Consider the following 24,035-nt stretch of genomic DNA (forward strand, 5'->3'; position numbering starts at 1 on the left):
GTCCCCAGTTGCTTAGTAACGCTCCCTAACTACAAACACGGATGGTGGAATAGTTCAGTGTCAGGTCTAGTATTGCTGTCGACATAGGCCAAGTTGTTAATTAAAGAAACTAATAAGCGGCATATTTACATTAACACCAAATTTAACGAATTATCATGTAGTTTATCTACTTGTTCGACAATTTCCCATTTTTGTTGACAACTCAGTTACAAGTTAATGGGGTAGCGCTAACATTAGCGTTAAAACCCGCTATTAGCCTATTAGTTTTACGTTAGCCAGTTAACGTTAGCTGATACACAAATAGCTTTCACCAGATATGGACCTGGACATTCGTCAGTATTTAACTAAGGCAAAGGTGCAACAAGGTTTGTGATGTAATAATTCAGGGGTAATCACAGCTGTAAAGAGTTGTAAAAGTAAGCTATGCTCACCGTGGCTCTTTCACACAGACCCTGGAGCTCTGCAGTCGGCCTACCATTTAATTAAAGACATGACAGCAGCTGGAACCAGCGGACCAACTCCACGCATTGCCCCTGAGTTGTACGTCGTTTGTTCGGAATCAGCTCTTCAGGTGAGACTTTTAGGCGGGGGTGGCTCAGTGTAAGGATCTTCTGAACGTAGACTTCATCAACATACTGTCAGCAGGGTCATGCCCAGGATTTTAAAGGATAACAGGCTCTGAATCAGATGCCTTAAGTGTGTGGCTAAGGACATGGGGATGGAGGACACACTGTATTTTATGAGTCAGTGGTTTCATAGGAAAAAATGTCATTCAAATACTATCATTCTTATAGTGTCCCCTTATTAGGATAACACATTCACAGTTCTCAACAGCATAATATATTCTATGGAGAGGGGGTGGCTTTGTCTTGTTTGGTAGGAAAACTAACAGGCCTAGTGAACAGTTATACTAGGTGTAAATTATTTTCCCAAATTACACATACAATATGAAGTTTATGATCTAACTCTAAATGCCAAGTTTGCCTATGACATTGACAGTACCAAGTTTATTTAGAATCTCCAAAATCTCAAGAAGTCTTGGGTCTTGAAGACAGTACAGTACAGTCTTGAAGTCTGAATACCTATACTGTATGAACATAATTTTCTTAATTATGTGAAATTCTACTAAATACAATGTTAATTTAGAGGAATAAAATTACTAAAAATGCCCACTGTCTAAATGACATGATGTCATGAGCTTCATACCATGGGTAGACCTAAATTAAGGAGCCAAGTTATGTCTACACATTGGCCTACACTCAACCTTAGACTGATGCTGAAATCATCTGTGTGAAACATTGATCTGAGAAAACACATGCTATGAATGTGCCTTCAACCTTGTCCTCCAAGTGCTGTGAGGAGTGTTGTCCCGTTATGAGGAGTTCATAACTGCAGAGATGTCACAAAAGACATGAGGCTTCAAGCAGTCTCTAAGAATGAAAGATTTACATCTGACTGTGAAAAATGTGGAGCTTGTTTATGTTAGTAAATACCTGCTCTGTGATGATGTGTAGGCATCTTCTTCTGTGGAGGTTCCTAAATTATTAGTGACATTAACTACATGTAGAGAGGATTTTTTTGGGTTTGACAGCAGGATCTGGATCATTTTGAGGCTGATGGTTGATTAACACCAATGCCTTGTTTTGTATTTACAGGTACTGATGTAGGAAATCATGGAAATAAAACCTCTGCAAAACCCCTCTCCTAGAAGAGTCTTATCACAGATGTCATTATGTCGCTGTTTTTGTATAGTAACTTTATTTTGCTAAATTTAACGATTCTCCCATTAGGGAATATTAATGAATATTTAGTATTGTAGAGTGAACTGTCCTGGGGCAAGGGAAACGTATTTGAATAATGAAACACAGTGCTATTCTATAATGTGATTTGTTCTCTCTTCTTTATATCATACAGCAAGTTTGCCTTGAAGTCTCAGGCTTAAGTGAATACTGAATTAGTCTTCATCCTCAGCAGAACTACATCACATTCTTCAGTTTTCTAGAGAATCATGACTATTCCTGTTGCAAAGTTCATTAGTGTTAAGTTTCACTAGTTTCATGATTTTCTGGCCTGAAAAAAAATCACAACACAATTATCTTAATAATCTTACAATATACTGTCAAAATATCTGTTACAAGCTTATCTCGCCTGACAGTGCTGCAACTCCTTCAATGAAAACTAGCCTGTGCGAATTTATTTATCTATCTATTTGTTTATAAGACAACATGTCCTCAAGGACAACAGCCTGCAATTAAGACAATTTATGTTATGCATAAAATAAAAGGGCATCTCACATACTGTTCATTAAGCCATTTCTGAATAGTTTTAATAATGTATCAAATGTAGAGAAGTGCTGGTGACACAATATAATGGCGGATGAGGTTGAACCATTTATTTTTTTTGGCCTTTGTGTATCTCTTTTTCTGTGTTTTCAGCTGGGTTGTTTGGAGATAAGCGCAGCGTGTCTAAAGATGTACTTTGAAGGGAATCCGCCGGCTAATCAATTTTTGTGTCGAGCCTACCTCTGCCAGGGCCAGCTGAAGTCTCCACCGGCCACTGGGAGTGTGGTGAGGACAGTAAATTGGACACATCTCCTCAAGGGGGTTGTGTGTGTTTTTGTGTCTGTGCCAATGAGGTATACACACATACACCATTATAGTATATACTGCTCTTCTTTGCACTAAAAATGGGGCAGATATCCTAGTGTCATAAACAAACTCTGCGGTTTCACATTTTTTCACACTGTGGTCAGTCTTTAATGCATATTGCCCTTTGTCTTTTTACACTTTGTGCAGTTTAATGTTTTTCTTGGTATTTCATCAAGCTGTGGCTACCACTGAATAAACTGTTTGTCAGATCTTTGTACGTTTGTCTGATATGACACTTCTCACTTCCCTCTATGCATTATTTTCTGTCTTAGGAAGACTTTGAAGAGGCTGTGATGTATTTTCTTAAAGCAATTGAAATTTCAAAGCAGGAACCAAGGTATGTAACCTCTTAGATGTGTGCTTGGCTTGTCAAGAAAGTTGAGGACCAATGTATGTTATGTACAGTTTATCATCTCTGATATTTACATTTTGCCAGTTACACCTGTAAAAAATAAGATGAAAGTGAAATGTTCAGAACAGTGAATATGTTTCATGTTATGAGGGTTCTGGCTGCTGCATAAAGACATCCTGGGACATGACGGTTTGAAAGAACATTGTTGAAATATTACAAGATTCTTCATGCTTCGCTCTGACCTCTTATTCACAAGTGTATGATATTCAGCACATAATCCTCTACATTTTAACAGCTATTTTGAAGTCTGTGAGCACAGTGAAAGGCGTGATAAATATAGATTTAATAGTAGAAATTGTGAAAGACAAGTTTCCTTGTTCCTTGCACGGAAATATGTCTTTGGAGATACTGAAGCAGCCTTTGCAAGCTATCAGCACTAAATCTCTTTGCTAATGAACTCATAACCTGTCAATAAAAGAGCTGAATGAGCAATCCCAATTAACACCAAAGAGAATACATATCTAACACATCCAGCCCAGACTAATGTACAACACATTCTCTGGTGAATAAATTAGCAGCACTCAAACAGTCTGTTCACACGTTTTCTCTTAAACAGCGCCTTAAATTCATAAATTTCCCTTATTTCACATAGAAAGGCTTATACAGGGTGCACTCCTGTGGCTCATTGGACCATGGTTAATCCACACCCATTTGCAATTCACAGGACTACACCATACAGAGTTGACATTAGGTCTGAATTGAGTTTTATTAAGAGATGAAATGGGTTGCATGTGCATCATATAAATAATTCAGAGCTCTGTGCTTACTTCTGCATGTGGTTTGTGTCTTACAGATACCATTTCATGGTGTTCAATGCCTCAGTGCTATATTTCCAGACAGTGCGTCCCCTCCTGCGGCCAGGGCAGCGCCTACACCTGGTTCCCTCCTTCCAGCAGGTGGTCCAAAGTCTCGAGGAGGTAGCAGACCAAGACCACAGCTGGAGGGCTGAACTCATGATGCAAGTGACCCCACAATGCTCTCTTACTTCTCTTTTATGAATAAGTCGAGTCCTGATTCTGAAGGGCTATTGTATTTCATTGTATTGGATTGTGTTGGATGTGCAATAGTTAAATGTATACTTCAGTGCAGACAACTCTTGTAAAACTAACATCATGGCACCATTTCCATATTTTGTGGAATTAACCCAGTAAACCTTGAAGGTTACAAGACACTGTTCTTTTGCAGTTAAATTTTTTTCTTTGTTTCTATTCAGGCACCTCATCAAATGTCTTGTTGACTCAGGGAAAATGGAGGATGCTGCAAGGTTTGCCAAAGTTACAGAAGAATTGATGAAGTCACATACTCTGCATCTTTATCCAAGACTCTTTATATTACTGGTAAACAGCATTTCTTTGTCACTTACTAAAAGTATAAGATTTAAGAATTAACACAATGTAACACAATTAATGAGTTTTTAGGGTGTTTTTTGTTAACAACATAAAAACAATGTCTGACCCCACAAAATAGCATTTAATCTTTCAATGTATCTAAAATCTGCACATATGGAAATACATCTATTATATCTATTATTTGTAATTATCCTCTTCAGCCCTGACCCTATACCAGTTTAGAAAGTAGCTATCTTTGCACTACTTTTTATGCAGTTAATTGAGTTTTATTTTGAATACAGTAGACCTATTATTTACACATTTTAGGTTGATAAATAAAGTGTGATGTCTACCTTTACTCTTCTCTTCTCAGGTACAACACAATCTGAGAGAGAGTAATGTCCTCATTGAAATGAGCAGGCAGAATACCACCTTAGCAGTCATTTACAAAATACAGGAATTTAAAAAGTAAGCAAAGAGTTCTCTGTTATATTTAAGTAAAGGTTATTTTTTCTTTTGCTCTAACTTTGCTGCAGGATTGTTTTGCAGAAAGCATTGTTTTCATGCTGTCATGATAAAAGCCAATTCCATTTATCTGCAGCTAAGATAAACAAGTTGTGCTGGAGTTGTCCAAGAAAACAAGCCCTTGATCTGCTTTAATAGTATTTGCTTTTAACAATTGTGGAGGCAAAACACTTTTAAAGCATGTGTTTTATTGATTGATTGCATGTTTACTTTTTTAGAATGCTAATAATAGAGGCAAGCTGACTCATAACCGTTTATGACTTTATTAATGGTGAAATCAAGGACATGTTTTTTGAAGTCTACCATTCTGTATTTGTAACCTGCAAAGTGTATTTTTATATATGCTATGTTTTCTTAAGCTTCAGGACTGACAGAGCGATATTGATGTGTTTGTGATCCTGAAGCTTTAATTCCTTCAGCTAACGTGGAAGCTGTGCAAACATTAAACCTGGGTCAATAGTCGAGTGATCCGCTGGCTGTCAGCTTAGTCTGTGGCGTCCCGTAGTGGACAGGTTTATCTATCTGCCTGTGTACATTAATAGTATAGCACCATGGCCTCTAGTGTGGCATACTATAGTACGAACCCAGCCCCCACTTTTCTGCAGGCATGTACTCAACATGTCAGAGCTCCTTATGGCTTTTCGGCTCAGCTATAAACGTTGACAGTATGACTCAGCCTGACCCAGCCTTCGTCAGCATCATATACGTTATTTTGCCTAAGCTTTATGCATGGTTTGGTGTGAGTATATTAGAGGGAAAATTAAAATACACTTGCATGCATTCTCCTGGATGCATAAGAGCGTAAGCGTATATTAATATACAAAGACACATTTTCCTGTTGTTTCCACCAGGTTGGGAGAAATAAATAAGGATGAGCTGACAAAAGAGGATTCTGCCAAGCTTGAGGAGATTTTCCATCTCCTGGTGGATTGTACGAAAACATCCACTACGTCCATGAACCTTAGCCCTCTCCAGAGCCCAATCCCCATCCAACCAGCTGACAGGTCTGTGACCCAAAGCGTCCCGATCAAATCACCTACCCAGCAAGCTTACCTTTGTTGCTCCCTGTCCTTCTCCTAAACCTTCCAACACCAAAAACCCACATATGGATATCCAAAGGGCAGTACACGACTCAGATTACTGTACTGCAGTGTTGTGAATTGTATAAATTATGTTTTATCTGGGATTTGCAGAGTTGCTTTCCTCCTGGAGTTGGCTCTGCTGGCCTTGCAAGTGAAGCATCAGAAAGTAGCTGCCGACTGTTTGAAAGAGCTAAAGTTGGCAAGAGAGGCTGTGAGTGTCCGATATTCTTTTAAAACCTCAGGCAGTAGCATGGCGCCATGCTGTAACTGTACATACTATGAAAACATGCAAATTTATGCATGGAATTTGACATCCCCTCTTAAGTAGGCTCCTGACAATAGATTGGATTAATTAGCTGAGCTTATGCCCAAGAGGTTGCTGCATGGTTTTGATGTCTCTCAGCCATGGAGAATTTATTTCACAGAAAAGTATGCAGGTTTTTCAGAAATTTGCCCCTTTTTCTTTAAGGCAAATTAGGTGAAACGATAATATAATTAGCAACATTGCATGTGCAAGATGTGTTGGCATAAAATTTGACTGAATATTTGTAGTGTCATTCTCTTTTCCATGCACTGCAGAATGCTGACTTCTGAAATCACATGTGTGTCTGTCATTTTTAGAGCATTGGCCAGCGCTTAATAATGGAATGTATCAACTGTGAAATCAACCTCCTGAAGAAAGCGGCGAAGATGAATGTCTATTCCAAAGCCAGTGTGGAGGTGCTCGATCATAGACATGAATTATTAGCCATGTGTTTCCGCTGCATGTTATAATGCAGGCATTAGACCCATTGGCAGGGACTTTATTCACTGTTCAATAATATTGCTGTAATCCTATTCATTAATAGGTAGTTTAATAAGTTTAAAGGCAGTGAATCCAGAAATCCCCTTCACTTGAATAGGTGTCCCTGATTTAAGGAACTGCTGACCCAAGAGTTTTTTTCTCTGACAAGAACAAAATCTTGGGGAAGAAGGATTGTGTAATCTCATTTCATACCATATAGTATTTGGTGTGAAAATTTAAGTTTAAGAATTGGCACCACATATTCAATCCAATTCAATCCAAGTCTACTTGCCAAGTACATAGAGGTGTTGTGCTGTCATTGCTATAGTAGAGATTCTCAATCTGTAGTTTTTATTCCACAGGCCCGGCTGAAGGAGATAGGCAAGCTGGATAAGTGGCTGCAGACTGCAGTGAGAGAGGGGGACCCTGAGGCTGTGCAGGCAGTGTGTGCTACCCAGTGGAGATTCTGCCTGCCCCTTTTGCAGCACAACCTCAGGAAATGCATCAAGACACCTCTGCTCAAAGTGGTGCAAGCACTGGAAGACATGCAGAGGTTTCCACCTTTCATCATGATGACAGTGTTATGTGTATATATCTTGATTTAGTTTTTATTGATGTGTTTGCACTTCACTGTTAATTATGTTTACAAAAAAATGTGGCCTAATTCAACATTCATTTCCATAGCAGCACTGCCTTTAATACAGTATACAGTATGTTATTATGGGCCTGTTATATTTCCGCTCAAATGTGTTTCACAGTTTGATCAAGATAAATGCTATTATGATCATTTATGGTAAGATAGAGAGGCTCTTTTTCCTATTGCCTTTTGTTATAATTACTGAGACACATCATATAGGTATTTTTCAAGATGACAAAAGTAGACATCATAAGTATCTCCCAACTTGCTACTTTCATGACATATTAGTTTATGCTGGAAGTGTTTGTGTGTTATTTTCACAGTATGTTGCTGGAGATGCGCTGTCAAGTCCACTCAGAGCTGGCAGTGATTGAAGAGGAGGAGGGGCGCCTGGAGGCTTCTTTGACCCAGCTTCAGAAAGCCATGCTGCTGGATAACGGGGCACAACGAGAACGCCTGTCATCAGCTTTGCGCCTCCTGCAGCTCAGAGGGACCCTCTTCCAAACACCCTCCCGGACTGAGGACAAAGCTGCTATGCTTATGCAGCAGGTTTTCATTCCCTTTGCATCAAACACTCTGGACTGTAAGTTAACTGTGTGGCAAGTTAACTTGGATATTCAACACATTTCTCTCTTCCTCAGGCCAGGGACATGGAACCTCAAGATAAGACAGACACTCGTCCCATCCTGGTTGCAGTGGGTCTCCTTTTGGGCCCTGATGATTTCCAGATGGTTCTGGATGGAGACAACCCTTCCACAAGTACAAATTTCTCATCTTTGCTTTCAGTTTTCACTAAGACACAATCACATTCTCTTAAGGCATCTCTGAGTTGAAATATCTTATCTTGTGAGGACAGTTTGAAACACATTTATATTTACTGAGCCCTTTTATCTGCACCAGGAATCAAACATTTCATTAAACTAACGGACAGTTTACTGGCCTGGAAGAATATAACCTAGATACTTTTTATCTGAGGTATATTCTGCCTGCAGCAAAGTGCAGTTTTCTCCTTTATGCATAAACATTTAAGGGAGAAATTAGAAAAAGTAAAAGTATCTGAGTATTTTATAGCATCAAATGGTGCGGAGAGAAGGACTGGTGGTTTTGTATTCATTATATTTCAACATCACATTCAGTCAACTGTAAAAGTGCTATAAGTTGGAAATTTTGTTCTTTTGATAAGACATTTACAGTTCACATTTTCTCCGGCCTCCACCTGCTTGGTTCTGAGCCTCTGCTGAGCCTGCCGGTCGGTCCTACTTAGCTATCCCTCCGTCTCTCGTTCACTGCACTCATTGTGGTGGCTTGGTACACTGTATTTATGTGTTGTTTTTTTCATTGAAGTTCATTTATTTAGCCCTGTTGCATTAATAATATAAACAGGCCTACAGAACAGGGAATATAAATTATTGAATAATCAAACTTTTGTTTTAGGTGTTAGGTGACTGAGCTCTCCTTCACTCGCAGAATGCCCCTGGAAGGCAGTCCTCTGCACTGATTATGTAATTAGCTGCTGTCTCAGTGAAGCAGCCACTGATTACCTGCAGTTTATGAGTGAAAATTGAATGAACAACACAGAGCACTGTTTTGTATGACAATTTGTTCCTTGATCTCTAAGTCTGGACAGTCTCTCAGTGACAGCGTTAAACTTTGTTGCAGGGTTGTGTGCTATTTCTCAGAGAATCTGTGTGTTCCAGTGTAGCTCACAGTGAAGCAGTGTCCACTGTGTGCAGTGGATCATGGAGCAGAAGGGCGAGAGCCCGGGGAGAGCCTTTGATCTCAGAATCATTCCAGGCTCCTTGGTCCACAGCAGCAAATGAACACTCAGCAGTCCTAATGACCAAGGGAAGAACTGGCCTCTATCAGCTAGTCTAAGGGTTTCTACTGCAGGCATGGGTAAAAGCTTTGGTCCCTAGAGGCACCTGTTGTTTTCATCTACAAACCTCAAGCATCCCAGAGATGACGACATTTTAATCGTTGTGTTCTTAGCTTCAGAGCCAGCACACCAAGTAACCCTTGAGAACAGAAAAATTTATTAATTGCATATGATGCTGCCACAATTTTGTATTGTTCCTCAGGCATTCATCAATGAGAGGTGTGTGCTTGATAGTGTGTGTGTATTTGAACTCTGAGAGCATGCATGCAGACACTGGAGCCCTTTGCTTCTTTAAAACACTTAAGTCACAGACCTGTAGTCATAATTCAGTCCATAAAACAAATGCTTAAATACCCCTGTTGCTGTTGATGGATTTGAAAGAAAATCTGGAATATGTTTCTTTGTTTTTGGTAAATCCTACGTGTCTAATCTGATTACACAGCAATCAATAACAACCCTGTTTGAAAGAGTTGGCAGTGTTGGAAATAAGATGTTTACTCAAGTTGTCTTTCCTTGCTTACATGGACATGACATAATAAGGATAATTATGTAACTTCCTCAAAAGGATAACATTCTCACTATGCATATGAGTGCAGATTTATTCCATGTTCTATAAATTATAAACTATGATTTAGGTCTAAATTGAGAAACACAATGACTAGACCTTTTCTTCTGCACAATAGCCAGACACCTTTATTGATTCATTCTTTACAGAAAATGAAGTTTTCCTGATAGTATTAATGAAGTTTGACTTATGCAAACAATACCTCAACAACTGTCTAGTTCCCGTAGGCAGTCTTGGATCTGGACCAGTGGCTCAGCTCTCTGCGAAGGCTCAGCATCACTCTACATCTTTACAGAAGGTGGATGGACACCTGGTTAGACAAAGCAGTGACACCGATAACACAGAGAGGTGTGTGTACATTTAAATGTATTCATTTGAATGTATGTGTATGCATTTTTTCTGTCTTCTTGCCAATGTAAAGTTTTCTGTAATTATTTTTAGCTGTCAGGCTTCCCAGAAACCCAGTTTGGAAAATTGCCTGTATAATCAGCCTTTTTATGCCTTGTTGAATTTATTACTCCATGCTTTTACTGAACATTAGATACTAATGAATGTTTGATCTATTGCTCCTCTCTGCAGTTAAAGTTGTTGTGTGAATATAATAGTTTGCAACATTCTATTATGCATATCTATGCAGAGTGTATAGTTGATTTCCCACTGTTTTACCCCTATCATTACAGTTAAAAAGTGTGTACGTCAGAAATGCCAGGCTTAATGGTCAGAGGAGAGCAGAGCCATCAGGACTTGAAGATTCCCCAAAGGAAAAGTTTATTGCTCGTTGCCCTGCAAACAAGCAACCTTAGATCATATGCATATGACTGTGCCCTTGCCCTGACTTCCATGTTTTAAAAAATAATCATCTCTAAGCTTTCTTTATTTCTTGGCTGTCCAAGGATGAAGTTGTGGGCAACACTGGTGAAGACAGCCAGGAGACAGGAAGTTTGGGATGTGTGCCGAGCTGCTTGTCGATTCTGTTTGCTTTACGATGATGGGAGATGGAAGATTTCCAAGGCTGACAGTAAGATAATGAATGATTCTGAAGACTGACATACCAGAAATATTTATAAAGCTGAGGGAGACAGTATTAGAATGATTTAAAGAGAAATCATAGATGTAGATATATAACTGCTGTGTGATTTAGTTTGCAGAACTGCCGTGTTATCATTAGCAGGATTATGAAATTATTGTAGCTCATTGTTCATGTGTGAATCAGATCCATAATAATATAATGGATCTGGTATACATAAGGTATAATTTGATACTGCCAATGAAAAGAGACAGATGGACACAAAGTAGTGGTAATAGTAGAGGTTGTAACAGTGTGTCAACACAGATTTTGTTAATTCTCTGCAGAGTGTACATGCTTGGAGGAGGAAAGCTGTGCAGAATGTCTTCACGGGTGCAATGAAAGCCAAACCTGTGTGAGGGACTTCCTGCGCCTTTTAGCTGAAATCCACTTCATCAGTGCTGAGGTTTGTGCTCCTACATCCTAATACACCCAGTAGGAATTCATCAATTTTATTCTACAGATCAGACACAAAAGCTTTTATGATACACCATGTTAATCCACATTATTTGCCAAGAGCAATGGAAAGAATACATTCACATCTTCTGCTCTACAAACTTTTTATCTCAATTATTTGGGTGTAGATGTTTATTGAAGTGAGATGGTGATGCTCACAAATGCGTAATAGGAATATTATATTTGAATTTTTATCTTGAACTCCTCTTTTGAAATATGAAATCATAAACAAAGACTTCTTGCAGTAGTAGACAAGCATTATAAGGATTCCAAACAAGCCCGTGAGGTAGATGTTGATTGGTCGGAGTCAGAAATTGTTGTGCTTGTCTTATGAGCTTGTCTTATTATGTAATCACACTTCCCATCAAGCCTGCAGCTCCAAGTCTTTATTAAGTCCGTAGAGATGTTAACTTGACAGCACTTTGAAGAAAATGGAGACGACTATCCACAGCAACTACATGACCTTGCAAAAACTGACTCACACTGCAGCCTCTTTGCTTGCTCCTCTCATGTATTTCTCTCTTTGTTCTATGACACATGGATATGATTTTTTTAGGAATAGGGTTGTAATTCATTAAATTAAAAGATACGTACCTCTCACTCTGATGATGAAGACAGCTTCCTCTTGTCTTACCTGAGTTGCCTGCCACTGAAGTGAAAAGCTCACCAGTAGTTTCTTTTTTCTTTGATCTGCTATAGCTGAGCTTTAATGGCTCTAGAGAAGCTGTCATTCCCATAGTGGGAGGTCTTCTATTCTCCTTTTATTATGAAGTTGTCAAAACAGGAAGTCACCTTTTAATATTATCTTTTGAAGTAGAGAAATTAATGTACTCTGTCTTGCTCAGGCCACCGTCCAAAAGCTGCTAACGGAGGGGGTGCAGCTTAACAGCCCTGCTGTCCCCCCACAGGAGGTTTGTGTGTCTGAAGCGGACCCACACTGGGTTATTTACAGGTGAAAACACAATATGCACACACACACAATTTTGCATCATAAAACTAGAATATTTTGTTTGTTTTGTATATCTTTTTTCAGTGTTCTGTATGGTTCTGCTTTATTATTTAAATATCAGAGATTTAATACATTTTTTATTCATTTTAAATCAAAAGTTGTCATATTATATACTTTTATGTGACCATATTTAACAATTTAGATTTAGAGTTTAGTTTTGGTTATAATTATAAATAGCTATAGCAGCAAATTAAGCATCAAAATAATAAACAAAAGTTTGATAGGACAGGACTAACGTGTATCCACATTTCTTTTGTTCTGTCACCACATGTGACAAATTGTTCGGACAAAATTATGATTTCCTATGGTTTAAATTTTTTTTTTTATTTAGGTCAGAAAAGTTTTTCCAATTATTAATTAATGCGTCTATGTGCTTTACCAGCTGTGGCTGTTCCGTTAGTGTGGTTATCAATGTATATGCAGATGGGAGAAAAAAAACAACATAAAGTGTCTTAGTAAGGTGTTGGACCACCACGTGCTACCAGAACAGATTAAAGGCTCCTTGGCATCGTTTCTACAAGTCTATGGATTCGATGGTTTCGATGATGGTGGTGGAGAGTACTGGCTAATACGTTGGTCCAAAATCTCCCATAGGTGTGTGTATAAAGGGAAATTATTTTCTGCTTCACTGGCTCTTTAAGTGGGCCAGTGAGTAGTCTTTTAAAGTAAGTGAATTTCCATAACTGGTCAAGAAATAATCATAGGCACTGGTGGAAATGACACAATCTCTTGAACTGTGTTTTCTTTATCTCTTAAACCAAAACTACACACCAGATCTGAAACCATTCAAACCCCATTCATGTGGTATGAAAAAAGCATCATCAATTATGTGATCTTAAAAAGGTAAAGACCAAGATGTTGTAGATGTACACTACAAAGCTCCAGGATCACACATTACCTGTATTGTATTGTTTCTCCATCACCTCAGAGTCATGCTGACAAGGGTGGCTTTCTTGCCCATTGATTATGGGATTCAGAAATTGGACCAAGATAGATTCTTTTTTCTTTTTTTTTTAAAAGAATGCTTTATATGTGCAAATTTTCTCCTTGGATCACAATCATTATTGTATTATACAAAGGAGGAGTCTTAACAGCTGATTTGTTGAATGGACAAGAACTGACATAACACATTCAGCAGTGGAACCACTGTACTACTCTGCTTTGCTTGAAATTTTGCCTGAAAAACACATTACATTACGGGGGCTGAGAGCTATCACTGTGCATCCAGGTGCTCAAACAAATTGCTGTTGCATGCCTCATTAGATACAACCTATCTGACATTGTCATGGTAGGGTTCCACTCTTCTCTTTGCGTCATGCAGAAACACCTGTCAGAAAAGCATGCCACTTTTCTTTAGCAAATGGAACTATTCATGTAAAAATTTCATGCATTATAAGTTTAAACAAGCAATTTTTTAAAAGATCCATCAACTTTTTCACCTTTAGTTCACTCAAGATGACACCATGTGGCCACTATACTGCTGTATCTTTCTCTCTCAAAAGCAAACACGATTTTCTCTCTCTCTCTTTTTTCCCACTCTCCACTGTACTTCTCTACCTCCCTCAACTAGAGACTGGATCCAGGCTCTGTCTGCCTACGCCACCTCCAACTTCTTGCGGGCAGCGGAGCTCGGATCAGAGATCAGGGAGCCGTGGGTGGTTGGAAATGCAGCCATTTACCTGTGGAACTACAGCAGCCACTTACTAGCAGCTGGCGAGTACCAGTGCTTGTTTCCCCCCTTCCAGAGTCTGGTGGAGATGCTACGAAAGATAGAGTTCACTGGGTAGGCTGGGTTTATAAACTAGTATCATTCTGTTACAGGGAGTAGTTAGGGTGTTTGGCCTGTAGTTTTTGTAAATTTTATTTTGGTCCTGTACTAAAAAAGAGCCAAGCTGCTCCTCTGATGGATGAATGACATTGATATGAACTTCTTTATAAACAGGTTGGAACCGGAATATCACATGCGTTTGGTAAAAACTCATTCACAAAATGTCAGCATTCGTAGAAACATGCAACATAGCTGTTTTCAGACTGATGACTGTACATATTTTAAATTACTCAGTGGGTTTTCAAAGAGTTTCATCAGCCCAGCAGTCATTTTCTCAACCCTCAGTGGGCTACTGTGGATACAAAGTCATTCAGTTCAGGTGAAAAATGAAAATTATTACTTTTTCAGCTATTAACAGCAATATGTATACCTGTCCTCAGAGAATCACTTTAGGCATAGTCAAAGTTGACTTCTGAAAAATGTTTGTAAATGTATTCTCTATGGCATTACAGCTAATTCACACAATGAGAGGCAGTTTAAGCTCTGCTCTTATTTTTGACTATGAAAAGAAGCAGTGAATGTTCATGAAAACAGACCAAACTGTCCTTGGGCATAACAATAATTATGTGAATTTTCAGTTTCAGTGACATAACATACAGTAGACAGTAGACAGTAGAGTAACATACATTTTTCTGTCCAAATTTGTGGTAAGGGTTTATACTTTTAGGAAAAACTAAAGTATGAAAAGATGCCTTCAAGCTCAACTTCCTGTCTTTGTTTTTCCAGATAAAATCATTTTTGAGAGTTCTTTACATTGTGTTTCTCAGGAATCGTGCCCTAGTTGTGCTGCTATGTGATGCTGTGGCCCGGGGTTTGATCCAGCCTCTATGTGGACCAGAGAGTGTTGAAGAAGCCCTGCAAGGAGACAAGAGCAAAAGCAGAGCTGAAAAGGGGATGGAGAAGGCTGCCACTGCCACTGTTTTCTTAGACCCTGCTGCTCAGCAGGACGTCCGCATGGCATTAGAGGTATGTTAGTGTGTGTATGTGGCAGTAGGATGGGCACCTTTCCCGGACTAAATGTTTAATTAATATATTTGATGCATATCAGCCCCACAGAAGTGTTTATGAAGAATTGTGATTTTTGGTTTTGTTAAGTTTCAGTTACATTATTGTAGCATTAGGCTTTTGCAGTGGCAGGTGTGAACTACCACCTACACTAATTCATCTACACCAACATGTGCATAAAACTTGCTTATGGCACCATATATTTGCATAAAATCATTACAGATACATTGATACCCACATGGATACAAACTTCCTTCTTCATAATAAATTGTATAACAGCTGCACACATAACTATACATTTGCATAAAAATGTCTTTTTTTTAATCATATATTTGTATTAAAAGTCCCTACATCAACAATTATTTGCAACATAATGAATTAAGTCACTATATTTGCATAAAGATTAAAAACTACAAACTCAAATTGGACGGACAATTGCACAATCACTGATTTTGTCCAAAACTTCTTTAGAAGATAAGAAATAATCAGTCTTGATTGAGGTCGAGAGAAAATGTTATAATACTTTCCTCAGGGTTGAGAAACCTCCAAGTATCATGTAACATGAAATCATGACAACTCAGTAACCAGCTTTTTTGCGACCTATATGTACATTAATCAAAACATGTGAAGTTGGATATCTGTTGATTGGTTATATTTATTTGAAGCATACATGCTTGACCCTCTGCCAAGTCTCTCCCAGACTGATTGTGGTGTTTTGAGACACTTTTTTCACTGTCTGATCTTTCCAATGTGAAAACAAAGTCTGAAATCCCAACATTCAAAGCTTAAGAACAGATTGGTATCTCTGAAAAGAGCTGAAAGGAGTGTGTTGAGGAGTGTGTATATAATCTTTGAATGAAGTTTGCTGAATCTTTGGGGATATATTATGATCACAAACTCAAATTTTAATCTTTGTACAGATATTACACTGCAGACATTATGCACGAAACAGTTTACACACTCTTTGAAAGTTTTCAACTTTCCAGTCCCATTTTTTCACCTTTCTAACCGCAGTTTGAACCAGCAAATGTTACTTTTAATCTTCCAAAGGTTCTCTTAATTTTATGAATTATGAAACAGGTAAGTATCATACAGATACTGTCATCCTCCATAAAATGTGGCTGGTAAGTAAGCTGTTAGTACAGCTACCCCCTGAAATATATTTCAAAGAAAAGAGCCACTTTGTACATGTTGAGGCTTAGCACTTAAAGCAAGAAAAGGTCATAGATGCAGACATTGTTCAGGTTTCATTCAGTATCTCTTTGCATCTGTGTCTAAGAAATACGAGGCCATTGAGGAAGCATTAATTCCTCCTTGATATGATATCGTGACACATTTTGAAGCATCACAGGTGAAAAGTTGAAGAGTCTCGGGGCGTCTTTTGTTATCTCATTCATTCACATACATTACTCATCTGACCATGCAAGCACACACATGCGTTCACACTCACATGCAGCTTTCATGACTGGGTTTCTTTGTGCCACTGGAGTTTGATGTCTCTGTTCTCTTTGCTACTGTTGCCAATTAAGCCCTGTTTCTTTTCTCTTTTTCTATCAAAGGTTCCAGCATGAATATCAGCTCTAACTTCAGATGAAAGTCGCTTTATCAGTGAATTATTAACTAAATTTCATTGTATCTGTCCCCTTTTTGAAGGGAAGATATAAGCCTTTCCAATACATTTTTCATAAGTCGTCCACCGCAGGGTCAGATACAGTGTCTGACTTGTAAAAGTCTTAGTTAATTTGAGTGTTTTGTGTATTTGTTTCACATCTGCAGCTTACAGGCTGGCAGAGGGCTTGAAAAAGTTCAGGTTGTGTTGTCAGTTCCCCAGATATTTATAATAATCAGTAGTATTTGATAGACAGTATTTGATCAATATTCATGTTTTTAACATCATTCAGGATTACACATTATACTGAATGTGTTAATGTCATGTGTTACCTATAGAGCTTTTCAGTCTGCTAATACCGTACCAAGTACTTCTTGTTATTTTCTACACTTCCACCTAGCTCTGTGACTACGCCCTCCACATATCTAACTGCAGCATCCAAGGGGAGACGGTCCCCATTGCAGCAAGGAAACAGGTGGTGGCCACATGGGTGCAGATCAAGAGGCTGCTGCAACAGCAGATCGGCTCAAAGATTGACACTAAAGATGAGGTACCATTCTCCACAACTCTGGCTTTTGTAAAGTTACTAATCCACTGTATGTTTAGGGTCCTAATCAGCATTTGAAAGCACTGTTTATAATCATAAGATTTTACACTGTAGTAACTACACGAGCACACTGTGCATTGGGGTTACAGTTGATAAGAATATGGCACGAGTATAATTTCTTATTTTCAGTGTGATTTTAGTGCCTTAGTGTCCTGGCCAATTAGGATTTCAGTAGTCTTTGGATACTGATTCAGAATATCTTTACTTACAGTTTTTCTCCATTGCTTTGATGCATTGCCTAAAAACAAAAGGCCCATTTAGAGAATAAGTTAATGAAACAATAAAACTATTTTCCAGTTTGTGAAACAGCGTGGTCCTTCATATGCTCCATACTTCTTTTTTTTTACTTGAAGGGGCAGATATCCTCTGTGTGTATTGTATCTAAGATAAAAATGGAGGATGAATCATGGCTGAGACAACAGTATGGTTGTGTCACAACATAATCATGTCACATTCATAGTGTATGCTGTTTTATGGTCTACTCACAGTTCTTCTAAAATGTGGTTACGATATTGTAGGCTCATGGTGCCTGACATTTTTATTAATCTTTTTGATGTTGTAGGTGTTACCTCCGCCATCTCCATATTACAGCATTGTATCCATTAGTCTGCAATCATCTCCGGATGATTGTACTGTTTTGCTGTGAGACCAAAATGTGGGGAAAGTATTTATACAATTTGTCAGTTAAATGGACTGTTTGATTAGTCACCATAATCCTATGACCATTTGTCAGCCAAGAGTTCCCTGGCGTACATTTCAGCTTGATGGCACTGAGTCCCAACTAAATGAGGTTTGTTTTTTTGCTGTGCAAATGAAGAAATGCAGTGTTAATATAAATGGGGTTTATCTCTTATTGCAATCAATAAATCATTCATCAACTAATTTTCTACACAGTAGGAAGTCATACATTATCAACGAGGCCATCTCTTCGATATTTGGGACACATATAACATGATAATCATACTGCAGGTCCATGTATAATTTATAGGCAAGTAGTAATACATGTATATGTCTTTTGTATAATTGAACTTAAAGGATTTATGTATATACAGCAGAGGATGGTACTGAAATGCTTAGTATGAATTGTTCTCTCTCCTGTTTTCAGTGTGAGAATGAGGAAGTGTCAGCGATGACGCGCGTGCTGATTGGAGTGGAGATGCTCCAGTGCAATAGGAACCCGAGGCATATGGAGTTCTCTGTTCCCAGTCTTTCCTCAGTATGTATTTCTCTGTTCACATTTTCCTACTGTGGCTGCTGTCAAACAAACACATGCCGAAATGACCTATGAGCCTTCAGAGCCTGTCTACATCTCATCATGTGTCAATACCTTCAAGATACTGTAGCTCTCTCCATCATCGTGCTGTGGTCGGATTAAAATCATCAGAGATTTCTTTGACATGATATGTTATTTGCATGTTTCTGTGGATAGATCCTCACTCTAACACTTCAGGCCCTTTAGCTTTTTTCCACACCTTTATCTTCTTTCACCATGTCTCTCATCCATCCATGTGCCCACGGCTCTCTTTTCTTCTCCTTTCTGTCTCCTCATTTTTAATCATTCCTTCCACTTCTTTTTAAGTTATATACTCTCCCCCTTTTTGCGTCACTCTCTACACACTGCTTTCTATGCTCTTCTTCTATCAGCTTTTCGTTATCTGCATGCCACCATTCACTTTCTTCATTCTTTTGCTACCTTCTTCTTCTACCTACTTTTCTCCCTTACTTCCAGGTTTCCTTTCCCTATGCTTGCCTTCACTTTTTTACTTACTCTACCCCTGTGCTTTCTTGTTATTTACTTCCTCCTTCTCTTTTCCCTCACTGATCCTTTCTTCATTTCTTTCCCTTCCTTTTCTTCTCTTTTCTGTTCCATCACCTTTACCTTTCCCAATTTCACTCACTACTTATTGTTTTCTCCCATTCCCTGCTTGTATTATTTAATTTCCCTGTTTACATTACCCCTTTCCTCCTTTCTTTTCATTCCCTCCTTGGTTGCCTCCCCTCTTTTGTCCACCCTCCCTCTTCTCACATCTTTTCTCTAACTTTCTCCTCCCCTTTTTTCCCACATTTCCTTTTCTGTGTTTGCATTCCCTCCCCTCCTCCTCCCTTTTCCCTCACCACCTCCATTTTCCTCCCCTCCCCTTTCTCCTTTCTCCTCACCTAAAGCTGGTGAGCATGGCATCAGAATGCAGCTGGACGGACGCCGTGGTGGAGATGCAGGTGTGGAGCCAGCTGGCTGCCTTCTGCCACTATGCCAAGGAACACAGCTTGGTGTTGTGCTGCACCAAGAGCGCTCTGCAGCTGGAAGAAGCAGCAGCAAAGAGCCTAAACACCATGCCCTGTGTTTTGTAAGTGTAGTTGGATGATTAAGATTTATTTAAACAGTAAAGAACTTTTAGAAATACAAAGGTAGATTTGTCTTTTTTGTTGTTTTATTGTTAAAAATAGGCAAGGGAGACGACGCTTGATATGAATGTGTGTGAAAAGTTCATTAGAGTTGGGTATTAGGGGTGGTTGAGATTTATGCTTCTGAAGCTCTCTGAGGGGCAGGTGACATCTTGTGCATATTCAAGAGTATTGCAGTTGACATAAATAAGCCATTTTCATAAATGTCATTTTTTCAAGTTTAAAAGTTTTAATTAAGTTGCCAAGTTTTACGTTTTGGTTGACTGATTGATTGATTGACTTTTACTGACAGCTAATAAATGCCATCATACACCTAGGTATGACCTTACTGCAGTGAATGAGATACTAAGCAGTGCAGCCTGTTTGAGGGGCTTGAGCTTAGTCCATGAGTCCAATGGAGATCTACACACTTACAGAGAGGCTATGAAGGTGCTTCTCTCCAGTGTCAGGTGCTGTTCACTTGTTAATTTATGTATTCACTAATGCCTTTGACTGCAAGAAATTTTTTTTTTTTTTTTTTTTACATTCTCTTAATCTACTCTTACTTATCTGCTTGCTCTCTTCTCTTGCCCACAGCTATGCAGAAAAGGCAAAGAATCCAGCATTGTGTGTCACAGCTGCCAGGCATTACTGGAACACTTGTCTACTCCTGACACATACTCCCGAGGAAAGATGGCAACTCCAAGATCCCCTGGAGAGGATCCTGAATGCTCTGGTTCATACCACCACTAAACATGCAAATGTAAAAATCCCTCTTTAACCACATTTATACTATCATATTCCTCCAGATAAATTCTGGCAATTTTTCATGTTGGTGTCATGTGTGAGCAGGAGACTGAGTTTTTTTTCTTGATTCTCATTCAAATCCTATTAAAATTTACATAAATTTTCCTCTAAGTTTTAACTAGAACAAAAGCAAAAGAAAATCCTTTGAAGGTCTTTCTGTGACATTTGGACCCTTTCAGGTCTTCATCAGGAAAGTGACCACCATTGGGGGCATTGCACTGTGTATATGGGCACAAAACTAATGACTTCCTGTTGTAGTCAGCCAGGTCATCTGATATATAATTCAGCCACACTTAGAAAATGACCCACCAGATCCATCATCAAAAATTGAACTAGTACTAGCAACAAAATGAACAGCAAGTGAGCAAAACAAGAATTGAATGACAGCCAGAACTGACCTTTTATACCCTGTTATTTTTTCATTCCCTTTTTGTTCTATTTTTTGGTTCAGTTTTTTAATGACTCTAGTTTGGTTGCTATCAAACATAGTAAAATATGCGTCAAAGCTTGATGAAAATTTTTCTTTAGGGTGCTACAGGGAAGAGGTTGTAGGTGTGCTGAAGTGTGAGAAAACATTTTCCCATTGGACAGTTTAACAGCTGTTCAACTGCAAAATAACTTAAAATCAATAATTAAAGGCAGCTTATGTGAGAAATTCAGAATGATGATCATCTGCGGTGTTCTTTCCAACTTGACACTGTTCTTCACCAGTGCTGTGACCCACAGTCAGTCGGGAACAAAAGCTTAATCTGTCTTGTCTTAATAGACTTAGTGTTCATTTTTTCTGTATGGGATTCCAAGTGTGAATGTCAGAAACAATCCACATAATTAAAGACTGACTCTAAGTGTGGAAGGGGGCAGGGTTGTACACAGGGCAAGGTCACATAACAATTTATTTATGATATACATCACTGAGCTTTAAGTACCACCAACTATCCACCACCATCAACACTCTTCTATCATTCTTCTAGTGACTTAAGTATTAATCTTCTCCCACTTCTATTTCAGAAACAGAACAAAGTGAAAGGTTTGCTGACCTCGACAGCACTGCCTCTTGGGAGTTCTAAACATGAAGCAACAGGTGAGTTGAAAAAGGACCAGAAAGAACTTACCCCTTGCAGATGGCTTCATATTTGGTTTTACTTCCTGCTATGGCACTGAGTGGTTTTATTTGCACCACTACTGTAAATAATTGATGGTAAAAAATTCATTTCAGCATAGACAATTAAGTTTTGAGCCCTCTGACATTTGCATTTGTATTGTCTGTTTGGACTGTTAGATTTCTAAGATGATGAACACATACTTGCTTTCATTTGTTTATTGATCAGTCTTCTAAATATGTGTTTTTGTGTATGTATGTATGTGTCCCTGTAGTAGGTGAAGAGGACCTAACCCTGAGAGCAGCCATTTACAGTTTGCTGCTCCACATCCACATTGATAAAACAGACTGGAAAAGTGCTCTGCAGCTGCTGGACAAAGCTAACAGAGACATGCCTCGCAGCAGACACAGACTGTAAGTAAACTTGACTTGAAAAGGACAGGAAAGATAGAAATACAGAAAGACAAAGGGAAATCTAATTTTCCTCTGTGTTTTACCAGACCTCTGCTGAAACATTCTATACTGGTGAAAGCACGACTGGGGGCAAGTGTATTGATGGACATGCAGAAGTTTCAAGACGAAGGAGAGCAGTGCTGTTCATTTATGTGGCATCAGGTGGCACTGTGTGCTGGCAATATAAGCCAGCAGCTGACTTGCTACCAGAAATCCATCACTTCTCTGTTGGTAATACCTCTGCTCTGGCACCATTTTTATATCCTTACCAAAAGCTGATCCGTCAGTAGATTAATGCAGACAGATGATGTTGTAAATCTGTCATATGAGAGATTCTACTCATTAAATCCATAATTTTATTTTTTGTGTGGTTTGCTTGAAGTAAAGACAAAAATGAGCATGAGGCTCAAGCACCATCTTGTGGGGCCAGAATGTCACTACAGCTTATTTCCAAGGACTCCTTGGTGTGGCCTGGAAGGAGGAGAGTGCACACATACATCCTTGTAACACTGGGGTTAAATCATGTTTTGTTAGATTTAGGATTAGTGACATATGTAACAAAGCACAAGCTCCAAGGTTCTTACTATTAGAAATAGAAAAAACGTGATTGTCCAATACATGGCAATGGAACTTTGTCTTGATGAGCTCATGAGTAAAAAGCAAACAGTACAAACAAAGTCAAAATGTTAATGTTATGGTTTGTTTGAATTTGTGTTGGTGATACAGAGCACAGAGACCCAGTGGCAGAAGGTCAACCTTATGCTGGAGTTTGGAGAGTGGCTGTATTGTCACAACTTCCCCAAAGCCACTGCCCAACACCAGGTTGAGTGGGCCATAGACATCCTTCTACACCTGGAACCTGAACAGGAAGAAGGAGCAGGTAGGACTTGCTCATTGTATCTTGACACAGCTTTGTAAATTACCATTTAGTTTTTAATTATACTACTGTGAACTGTCTAGACTAGAGGGAAAGGTAACAGATTCCCCTCAAGGTACACATGTGGGCATGAAACACAGATATCTCAGAGGTATGTTGCCATATGGTTCAGCTTTTGTGTACAGCTGCACATGTGCATGTGCGAGTACACTTTTATTTTAGGGAATTCCTGATGTTTTACACTGTGTTAGTCAAAGGGGAATAACATCTCATCTGTCAGACTGGAAAAGGGCCATGTCACAGCTTTTTGATGGTTGCATCAGCAATGGAATTTAGTGTTTGTGCTTTTATTTCAGTTGTTACACTTTGTAAACAATAAACCAAGCAAACATTGTTCAGAGGAAAAGGAGCTGACCAGACAAAGACACAGATTTCTCAAGTCCCATGTGGGTACCCTCTGAGAATAGCACAGAACTCTTTTTAGTCTCCTTCCATGAGCCTTTTGATATTCCCTAAGAGACAAACTGAACATTCAAGTAAAAGAAAAGGTGTAAACCGATTACAGAGATACTGTATGTGTCTCTGTATCACTGGCTTCACGCATAGTTGTTTGAAATAATGTTATTGATGCTCTTCAATTACATTCAGAGATTATTGTATGTATCTGTCTTGTCACGGTAAATGGTGTATGTATATCTTTCCTTTAGAGGACAAGTCAAAAAAGAGGGGTTTACGTTCAGTGGAATGTGAGTCTCTGGTGGGAGTCCAGGGCTTGTCATTCATGCAAAATGTGTCCAGTCTGAGAGATGTGCAGCGCCTTGACTGCTTAGTCCGAGCACACACTCTGCTCGCTGTCATGGCAGACAGGACTTCACCTGAGCACCAGCTTAACCTGCTCAGAGCCTACACCTTTGTACTTCAAATATGGCAGGTACTGAATCTTTACAATAATATTGTCCTATCACTCAACTTTGACAATG

The 24,035-nt window shown here is 38.9% G+C and overlaps 1 protein-coding gene across 1 annotated transcript in view; it reads left to right on the plus strand.

Moving 5' to 3' along the window:
• Positions 1-316: 316 nt before the first annotated feature.
• The window catches only part of cfap46 (cilia and flagella associated protein 46), a 48,502-nt gene continuing 24,783 nt past the window's right edge, over positions 317-24,035 (plus strand). The window contains exons 1-29 of the mRNA XM_022743995.1: positions 317-365; positions 450-571; positions 2,436-2,567; positions 2,921-2,985; positions 3,854-4,018; positions 4,274-4,397; positions 4,762-4,856; positions 5,765-5,917; positions 6,107-6,206; positions 6,617-6,715; positions 7,142-7,332; positions 7,740-7,965; positions 8,058-8,175; positions 10,076-10,205; positions 10,751-10,875; positions 11,211-11,329; positions 12,225-12,331; positions 13,959-14,171; positions 14,984-15,182; positions 17,231-17,380; positions 18,543-18,653; positions 19,601-19,782; positions 20,158-20,289; positions 20,417-20,595; positions 21,669-21,707; positions 22,004-22,139; positions 22,226-22,409; positions 22,905-23,058; positions 23,763-23,986. Coding sequence (XP_022599716.1) covers positions 317-365; positions 450-571; positions 2,436-2,567; positions 2,921-2,985; positions 3,854-4,018; positions 4,274-4,397; positions 4,762-4,856; positions 5,765-5,917; positions 6,107-6,206; positions 6,617-6,715; positions 7,142-7,332; positions 7,740-7,965; positions 8,058-8,175; positions 10,076-10,205; positions 10,751-10,875; positions 11,211-11,329; positions 12,225-12,331; positions 13,959-14,171; positions 14,984-15,182; positions 17,231-17,380; positions 18,543-18,653; positions 19,601-19,782; positions 20,158-20,289; positions 20,417-20,595; positions 21,669-21,707; positions 22,004-22,139; positions 22,226-22,409; positions 22,905-23,058; positions 23,763-23,986 — 4,023 coding nt within the window. The remainder of the gene's footprint in view (positions 366-449; positions 572-2,435; positions 2,568-2,920; positions 2,986-3,853; positions 4,019-4,273; positions 4,398-4,761; positions 4,857-5,764; positions 5,918-6,106; positions 6,207-6,616; positions 6,716-7,141; positions 7,333-7,739; positions 7,966-8,057; positions 8,176-10,075; positions 10,206-10,750; positions 10,876-11,210; positions 11,330-12,224; positions 12,332-13,958; positions 14,172-14,983; positions 15,183-17,230; positions 17,381-18,542; positions 18,654-19,600; positions 19,783-20,157; positions 20,290-20,416; positions 20,596-21,668; positions 21,708-22,003; positions 22,140-22,225; positions 22,410-22,904; positions 23,059-23,762; positions 23,987-24,035) is intronic.

Source organism: Seriola dumerili, unplaced genomic scaffold, assembly GCF_002260705.1.
Source record: "Seriola dumerili isolate Sdu_G_001 unplaced genomic scaffold, Sdu_1.0 BDQW01000073.1, whole genome shotgun sequence".
In the NCBI taxonomy this organism is placed as follows: Eukaryota; Metazoa; Chordata; class Actinopteri; order Carangiformes; family Carangidae; genus Seriola; species Seriola dumerili.